The sequence below is a fragment of the Elephantulus edwardii genome, unplaced genomic scaffold (genome assembly GCF_000299155.1).
Source record: "Elephantulus edwardii isolate Elephantulus edwardi_28Jun2011 unplaced genomic scaffold, EleEdw1.0 scaffold00087, whole genome shotgun sequence".
In the NCBI taxonomy this organism is placed as follows: Eukaryota; Metazoa; Chordata; class Mammalia; order Macroscelidea; family Macroscelididae; genus Elephantulus; species Elephantulus edwardii.
In genome coordinates this window covers 10,275,783-10,285,346 of record NW_006399837.1, presented here as the reverse complement: position 1 = coordinate 10,285,346, position 9,564 = coordinate 10,275,783, and the positions used below count along the sequence as shown (strand labels likewise).

The window sequence follows — 9,564 nt, the reverse complement described above, 5'->3', positions numbered from 1 at the left end:
TATCTCATAGTTGTTTTGATCTACATCTCTCTTAGAGCTAGGGATTTTGAACATTTCTTCATGTATTTGTTGGCCATATGAATGTCTTCTTTGGTGAAGTGTCTGTTCATATCCTGTGCCCATTTTTCAATTGGATTGTTTACCTTTATCTTGTTTTGGTGCTCAAATATTTTATATATTCTAGATGTAAGTCCCTTATCTGACATGTCATTGTAAGGGACCTTTTTAATGTTTTGTTTTTATTATCTTGATAGTCAGATTTACTTAATAAGCATAAGATTTGGCTTCTTGTCTCATCTCTGTCCTTCGCTGGTTGATAAGAGACACAAGCTTCACTTTTCTCAGAACATCCTTCCTTCTCTGTGAAGTGGCTGTGTGTTGTGTCAAATGATCTTGGACATCATTTCATTACCCTAAGTTGGTTTGTGGGTACTGCCACTTCGGGCAGGAGTCAGGACTTCTCATGCCTTTAGTTTCCCCTTCTAAAATTAAGACCAGGTCTCTGTGTGTAAGGGTGGCTCAGGATTTTAGGCGGGAGATGCATCTCACTTTTAACCTCAACAGGTGATAAGGGAAGTCCAGGGATGCAAGGAGGAAGAGGAGATCCAGGAAGACCCGGGCCTCCCGGAGTACACAGAGGGGAGCCTGGGAGAGACGGACAGCCAGGGCTTGCTGGCCTCCCAGGCCCACCTGGCCATCCTGGCCTGCCTGGGATCCTTGGCTTCCCTGGATTTCCAGGTGATCAGGTGGGTGACTTTTGCTTTGGAAGGAGGAGGGACTGGCGGGAGGGCAATAACAAAACTTCTCTGCTCTTAGGAAAAAACAAGTTAATCTGCTTAGGAAGAAGTGTAGCCAGTTTGCTCGTTAGAAGCAAGGATGGTGAGGTCATCTCAAATGTTTTGGGCATGTTCTCAGCGTGGGCCAGTCCCTGGCGAAAGAAACTGTGCTGGGTAAAATTGTTGCTGCTATTGTTAGGTATCGTCAAGTTGAGTTTGACTCATAGTGACCTCATGTGCAACAGATCTGAACCCTGTCCTATCTTGTGCCATCTCATCCTTTTGGACACACTTGTACCCATTGCTGCAGTCACTGTGTCAATCTGTCTCATTGGTGGTCTTCCTTTTTCTCACTGACCCTCCATCTTTCCAAGGAATGGCCCCTCATAAAAACATGCCCAAGAGAGCTCTGATGGCCTGGTGGTAAGTAGCTGTGCTGCCATCCTGAAGGCACAGGTTCAAATCCACCAGCTGCTCCATGATAGTAAGATGAGCAGTTAACTTCTGTGCAAGTTTACGGCCTCTAAAAAACCCTCTGATGGTTCAGCTATGGGCCAGTTCCAACTTGACAGTGCATAACAACAACAACAACAACAACGTGCCTAAAGTATGTGAGATGAAATCACACCATCCACTCCAACTACACATTCTCCAAGACATATCTTTTATAGTCCATGGGATATTCAGTACTCTTCTCCAGCATCACAACTCAAAGGCACTGATTCTTTTGCTTTCATCCATTGTCTAGCTCTCAGATGCATAGCAAGTGATTGAGACGACTATGCTTGGGTCAGCGGAGAGAGGGGGATTAGCGTGCTCAGTCCCTGCAGAGAGTGGAGGATGGTTCAGCATCTGGCAGGGTCTCATTGTCTTGGACTTAAGCTTGCTGTGACTTGGTTACAACTTGGAGGTACCTAGCCATAGCAACATCCCTTAGAATCTTACAACAAGCAGTAGTGGACCATGTCCATCATGACACTTCCACTGATGTTTAGAATATAAGCGGTAGGACAAAGGGAACATGGAACCTTCTAGAAAGCCATGGTATAATTGAAATCTCTGACCAGTGCTCATGCCTGGTTCTCTGATATAGATGATCAAGTCTTTTTTTAAATTTTTTTTTGTATTATTCTTTTTTGTGCATGTACCATCAAATCGGATCTGACTGGTACAGGAGGAGATTGACCCTCCTTCTCCAGCAGACCATCTGGTGGATTCGAACCGTGTACCTCAGGGATTGCAGAGCAGCTTCTTGCTAGTAGGCCACCAGAGCTCCCAGATGATCAAGTTTTTAACCTGTTATGAGATTAAGCAAATTAAGAGAGCCTTGCTTTCTGGTGGTTGGTCACCAGAATGGAAAGCTATTTTGGGAAATGACCCACATCCTTCCTGAGTTCTGGTTTCTGAGCTGTCCCTTCTGATGGCAGGTATCACAGATTTTGTTGTCAATATCACGGATCTTTATATGCATATAAAATCCCTTGAGGAGTCAGAGGTTACAGTAAACAAAGTGCCCTCAGTTACACTTCTGGAAAATGAGTCCTATCACTTATGTCTCATCTTTCGGAATAAAAAAAAGGACTTTAAACATTTTAGTAATATATATGACTTCCAATAAGATTTTCTCGAGGATCAATTTATCAATTTAAAACTTAAAATTCAAGCTCTGTAATGAAGCTATTGTTTTATAATCAGTGCAGAGACTATTTATTAAGTACATCTCTTCCTAGAGGGATGAGGAATTAAACTGTTTCTGAAAACTACACACATGTTGCACTGCAATCTTGGAGGTACACAGTTCGAATCCACCAGATGCTCTGCGGGAGAAGGAGGAACAATCTCCTCCTGTATCCGTCAGATCTGATTTAACTGTATGCACAAAAAATAATGAAATAAAATAAAAATAACAAACTACACACATGTATGGGAGTGTGGTCCCAATGCGTTTTCAATTTTCTTTACCACTGAAAATGATGAAAATAACATTGTTTACAGAGAATTATTCCTAGAACTCGGAATGCATGTGACAGTGATATGTGCCACCAGTAGTCTCACTTCTGTTTCATTGAATATCAGGGTGATCCGGGTTCGCCAGGCCTCCCTGGACCTTCAGGACTGGATGGAGCAAAAGGACCTAAAGGTATGATGGGGACACAGCAGCCATCTGTTGAGAGCATAGTCCTCTAAGTTTGTGTCAGTGTGAAAGAGCAGAGCACAGACACATGAAGAAATGCTCCAAATCACTGGCAATCAGGCAGATGCAAATCCAAACCACAATGAGATACCATCTCACCTAGTAGCAGTGGCAAAGTTTAACAGAACAGCTAGCAGTAAGTGTTGGAGAGGAAGATATGGGGAGATTGGAACTCTCATGTACTGCTGGTGGGACTGTGAGATGGTACAACCACTCGGGAAGGCAGTTTGGCATTTCCTCCAAAAGCTGAATGGAGAAAATCCATATAACACAGATTACACAGGTATTGCACTGCTAGGAATATACCCCAAAGAAAATAGAATTGAGACCAGAATAGTATATGTACACGTAGTTATGTACATTGATGTTCATAGCAGCATTATTCACAATAACCAGAATATGGGAACAGCCCAAATGCTATCAACAAATGAATGGATTGAGAATTTGCGGTACATTCTCATGGTGGAATACGATGCAGCAGCACAAAGGAGTAACAGTTTCATAAAATACTACATAACATGGGAGAGTCTAGAGGACATTCTGCTGAGTGAACTAAGTCTCCTAAGGACCATTATAGCAAAAATAGAAGGATAACCACTAATAAGATGTTTATAAATATCCAAAAGGAGAAAGGGGCAGAAAAGGTGGAAGTGTGGAAATCAAAGGATAATGGAGTTTAGGGGGCTGATTGGAGAAAAGCTGAGGGAATGGGAAAGATTGAGCGGGGACTTGAAAAGCTGGTGTAATAGCATAGATCCGTGGTAATTATGTGAGGCTCCATGTATAGAAATGATTGTAGGAAGCACAATGTAAATGAGGGATTGTATGGAATACAATGTATATGAATAAAGCACAATGTGAATGAATTATTGCATGAGAACGAATTTTAGAAAGTACATAAAACAAATGTCAGTGTTCAGCTGGTTTCTCTTGAAGTTTACTTGATGGTCAGATATTCAGTGATCTACACTTGTCTTCAGAATGAAGGGTCCCAGCTAGGGAAAAAGTGCCATCGAGGCCCAGCAGTTTGCCTGGTTCATTAGTGGGAGGCTTTTCTGCAGTCCACATAGTTACTGCAGCCCATCAAGCGTGAGGAGGTGAGAGCCACTGGATGGAACATGCCCATGTTGGCTTGGAAACTCCATACACCTCAAGTGCCAATAACTCTTCTAGCAACTCCAGAGATCGAGCTTTCAGAGGCCCAGTCACGAGAGTCACTACAGAGAAGTCATTCCAGAGAAGGCTAAGCCCATGACTTCCCACTCTTGTTGCTGCTTCTTCTTCATTGTCTCTTGCTCCCTTAAAGAATCCCCAGGTCGGACATCATGTACAATCAGATCTGTTTTACCAGAAATCAAAGATCAGCAAATGCTTCAGTCTTAATCTGAACTATTCAAACTACGGTCGTAACACAAAACACTGAGACAGTATGGAAAGAGACACATGTGGATATGTTCCAATAAAATTTTCTTTACAAGATGGGCTGCAACTATGTCTCTGGAGAGTAGTTAACTTCTTTTCACAGCCAACCAAATTAATTAACAAGAAGAAGAAAACCCACAAGATTTCTGAAGTTGCAATATTTGCACCAAACCTTTAATGTGTTTATAATCTTTATATATTATTGGGCTAATAGTTTTTTTTTAAATCCACTTTAATATGATCCATCTTTTAAATCTTAGTCTCGTTCTCATATCTGTCTGGATTCACAAGGTGGGTGTACAGTTCCACTTTAACATTGATAAAGAACTTTAAAATAGGAAATATTTGTTAATGAACCATATTCAATACTTTTCCTTGCTATCAATGATACATGTTTTCTGCTTTGGGAAACACTATAAAAACGTGATAATCCCTATTTAAAAAATGAACTGAACATACTTCTTGTTATTGTTGATTGTCTTTGAGTCGAGCATGACTCATAGCGACCCTATGAACAAAAGGCCTCTCTGCAACTATCAACCTTTCTCAAAGTTCATAGGGTTCTGGAGGCATGTAATTTAAGAAATGGATGACATTCCTGCTTCCAAATGAACATACTTATGTAGTAGAATAAATGCATGCATACATACATACATAAAAATAAATCTAGGACTTGAAGCATTTGCTGCCAAAGATCAGACTGCAGCCTTCACTATGGATTGCATCTCAACATCAAGAAAACAAAAATTCTCACCATTGGGCCAATATGCATCATCATGATAGATTCAAACTGTCGACAACATCATTTAACTTGGATCTATAATCCGTATACTTGGTACCAGCCGTCAGAAGATCAGGAGACACATTGCTCTGGGGAAGTCAGCAGTCAGGGACCTCCCCAAATTATGGAGGGGAAATGATGTTAGTTTGAAGACTAAGGTGCACCTGAATCAGGCCATAGTCTTTTCACTCACTTACTATGCTGTCAAAATCTGGGCAATAAATATGAATGAGAGAAGATTTGATGCCTTTGAAATGTGGTGCTGGAGAAGAGTACTGAATATCCCCATTGTTGTTGTTATGTGCCATTGAGTCATTTGCGACTCATAGCGACCAAATTTTAATACAAGGGAATGCGTTCTCAATACTAAGTAAGTTCTTAAATGAAAATCTAATTTGAAACTTCTTTAGAGACTTAAAAATCCAAACTTAAAGCCCATGTTACTGTTGCCGAGTACAGTCAAGTCTTTTTATTATTATTATTATTAAATTTTATTAGTTTTAATGAACATTTACAGAGATTTTGGGTTTTCATTCATTCATTGTTGCACTGTTTTCTCCACCCTCCTCCCCAGTTCATTCTTCTTCCTCCCCCATGTCTGTTTTAATTGTCCAATTGCCACAGTGCTTGTCAAAGCCAGTTCTGATTAATCTCCTTTGTCGGTGTGTCCTTTGCCATTCCCTATCACCCCTCCCTGAGAGAGACTTCACCCTGATTCATAAGGAAAAGGGGATGGCGTATTCTCTTAGCTACTTCCTGCTGAAAAGGGACGCTGTGGATTTCAGGGTGAAGGTCTTCTCTCACTACTCTAAAGGGCCCCTTTGGCAGTAGGAAACACATAGACTATTATGGAGATTGATTTTGGAATTTAGATGCATACAGTCAAGTGTTTTATGACTCTGACCCATGAACAATAGATCTGAACCTTGCCCTCTTCTGCATCTTCCTCATGACCTCTGTCCTCTTCAAGCCCCTGGTGGTAGTCACTGTGTCTCTACAATCATAGAGATGAGAGAAACCGAGGGAGACGCCCAACGAGGTAGACTGTTGGAACTTAGAAAACTGTGTGTGCAAATGTATGTGGCTTTGAATCACGATTCTCATCTCTCTGCATTCATTCTTATTTGGAATGCATCTTCAAAATTCTCTTCTGGAATATTTGAACCTATATTACAAAGAAAAATGTCATATCACCTATTAAGGCACCTTTTTAAAACAAAATGAAATATTCTTAAGTATGAGCTGTGCGTTTTGTCACTTCCAGGAATCCGTGGTGATCCTGCCAGTCAGATTGGTCTCCCAGGTCCAAAGGGTGAGCCAGGCGACCTCGGATGTCCAGGTATTGCTGTGTGTTTCTGTCACTGAACAAAGCAAAGTTGCTTGGAAAATATAGATGAACCTATTTGGCAGTGATTATATCAGAATTTCCTTCTCCCTTTGCTCTTTAAATACACAGTGGAGGATTGTACATTAGCATTGTGGTCACGCTTCTGGTCATTTATCCCAGGGCTTCTGTTTTCCACCACAACCTAAAAAATAGATTATATTGACCAGTGTTCTCCCCGGAGCATATCCAGAATTGACAAATTTGAAAAATAATATTGCAGACATTTAAAATTCAGATTGTTTTGCCATCGCCATGCTAATAAAACCCACAGGGTATTTGCAGTAACCACATATCCTGACAACGGCTGTAGGTTGTGACTTCAGCCCTTTTTTTTCCTCCTTGGAAAAGCACATCTGAGTGCAAATGAGAAGTGCTGTCAGGAGCCCTGGTGGCACAGTGGTAAAGCATTCACCTGGTACCCAAAAGATCAGTGGTTTGAGTATACCAGTCTGTTCAGGAGGAGAAAGTGAAGTCATCGGTTTCATCAGGTATAAAGCCTTGAAGCCCTCAGGGTCTGTTCTACTCTGACCTGCTCTGGTTATGAGTTTAAATGGACTCAATGGCAAGGGTTGGCTTTGTTTTTGAGAAGTGAAGGTTGAGCTTTCACTAAATGCTCTCTAATTATTCCAACAACAACAACAATTATTTAAAAGCAAAGAAACACAGAATTTCATCACCAACAATATAAGTCATTCAACACAACAGTCTGTCTCTACCAGAGGTAACGTGGAAGCCCTGAGAGGTGACTGGGATGTGTTGTTAATTTCTGTTGAGTTGATCTTGACTCAAGACAGACTGGGGATTATTGTCCTGTGGTTCAGGCCAAAGGCAGCGACATTAGCGAGCCAGAGAGGAGGACCTGATGGTAGAAACAGTGACTGTTATTCGTATGTTGGCTATGACAATGTTATTTTGGGAATGTAGAAAAATATTCTCATTTTTTAGACATACCTCCTCAAATATTCCTGGACATAATCCTATGATGTCTGTGATTTATTTCAACTTTTTAAAATCTATAAAAGAAGAACCAAAATAGTATATACTATTTTATCTAGAAATTTTCCTAAGAACATATTTTAAATAGGAGAAAAGATTAAAGGTGTATAATGATGGTTATGCCTCATAGCAAAGAGTTAGAAATAAGTTACCAATCACAAACACTCCTGAATTGTCACCAAGTCAGAATCGAGTCCTACCTGACCCTCCAGCAGGTTTGTAAATTCGATAGGAGGAGATGGCCCATTTTTCACCTTGGAGCCAATGGTGGATTTAAAAAACCTGCCTTTGGGTTCGGAGTGCAACTCTCTCCCCACTGGGCTGCCAGAATTCCAAGAGGAGAAGATTTCTTTCATTTTGATTAACTCAGCAAACTATCAACCAATCATTATAAAAATTATAATTAGGAAAACTTATAAAATTATTTATTATAATACAATGTTAATTTCAACAACAGCCTCTACCAGTGAGTATTACTTGAACACTTGGGAACATGTGGGTTATGCAATGTAGAGCTTCTGAGACCCCGCTGAGGGGTCCCCGCGAGCCAGTTCCAACTCAATGGCAGTGAATCAGGTTGAGTTGACTGTACGTGTGGATCAGAAGACCGAGGTCTACTTCCTAAAGATCACAGCTATGGAAAATGGAAAAGAAAGAACATGGAAAGAATTAAATGGAAAAATCAACTCACTTTGTAAATACTCTTTCAAATCACAACAAAACCATTAGATTGTGTAGTGCACTGTTCTCCACTGGTCCACATGGGGTTCTCTGCTGTAGTGACACGGAACGTGCTTCTGTGATGAGCTTGGGTGCACCCCAAGACCGGAAATACTGTCAATTTAGTCATCAAGACAGGACTGGTCTAAGAAATGGAGCTTAAGATGTCTGAGAATTGACTTGATGCTACAACTGATACAGTACGGTACGATATGATACGATACTAGGAAGTATGGAAAAGTGTGTTAAAATGGTAGGATCAAAGGTATTTTCTTTCCCTTTTTGCCTTAATGCTATTAAAATGTAAATATAAAACATCAGAGAAAAAAAGAATAGTGCAGACTGAAGCTGACTGTTCTGTTGTTTCTCCAAGATCTCTCTGCAACTACTCAGATGTTCGTCCATCTTTCTTTAGGGCACGTTGGAGTCCCTGGAGATCGGGGCTTGCCTGGTGTTCAAGGGCCCCATGGACCACCTGGAAGGCCGGGACTGCCAGGCTCATTCGGACCACCAGGGTGTCCAGGTATTTAGAGATTCTGGAAACTGCCCGGGTACTCACGCATCTCTTGGTGTTTTGGAAAGAGCTGACTGTCACTCACCCACCCTTGGATTCATCTCTGCTGCCTTTTCTTAACCTGTGATTTTGGACAGGCCATTTAAATTTACCTTCTCGTCACATGTAAAATGACGTTAGTTTCATCTCACTAGGACTCCCCTACAAGTAAACAAAGAACACCCTCGCCAAGTGTCCGCGCGGTGCCTGGTATTCTGGCTCCCTTCCATTCACCAGCCACGTGCATGCTGATTTTTCTTTTCTCTTTTAGATGTTATGCAAATATCACCTCTGGCATTGTATACCCATGCATCCTCCTCCTGTCTGTGCAAAACCAAGGGAAAGTTTACAATCATAATTGCCAACTTCCGACACTGAGCACTGTGCTTTCTCCTCCTAAGAGAAAGTGTCTTTTTCTTTCCAGAGCTAAAGATCTGTTGTTGTTGTTGTTTTCCCTCTAGATCTTTGTTGCTATGTACAACAACAAAGATCTAGAAGGGAAAAATAATAAAACCATCTCACTTACATTAGGTACATGTGCTGTTTCAGTGAGTGTAACTTCTATCATCCAAGCACATGAAATGAACCCCTGTTATCCACAGGTGGTCATGGGGCACCTGGACAGAGAGGACATCCAGGAGAAAGAGGGGACCCTGGGTCAAGAGGCCACATTGGACATCCAGGGGCACCAGGTCCTCCAGGAATGAAAGGTGAGTCAAAGGAAAGCTAGCCCAT

General features: G+C 41.3%; 1 protein-coding gene across 1 annotated transcript in view; it reads left to right on the top strand.

The window, feature by feature from the left end:
- COL4A4 (collagen, type IV, alpha 4) overlaps positions 1-9,564 on the top strand; it is a 134,129-nt gene that overhangs the window by 92,415 nt on the left and 32,150 nt on the right. Inside the window, exons 31-35 of the mRNA XM_006890322.1 lie at positions 565-746; positions 2,853-2,916; positions 6,438-6,512; positions 8,692-8,799; positions 9,432-9,539. Coding sequence (XP_006890384.1) covers positions 565-746; positions 2,853-2,916; positions 6,438-6,512; positions 8,692-8,799; positions 9,432-9,539 — 537 coding nt within the window. The remainder of the gene's footprint in view (positions 1-564; positions 747-2,852; positions 2,917-6,437; positions 6,513-8,691; positions 8,800-9,431; positions 9,540-9,564) is intronic.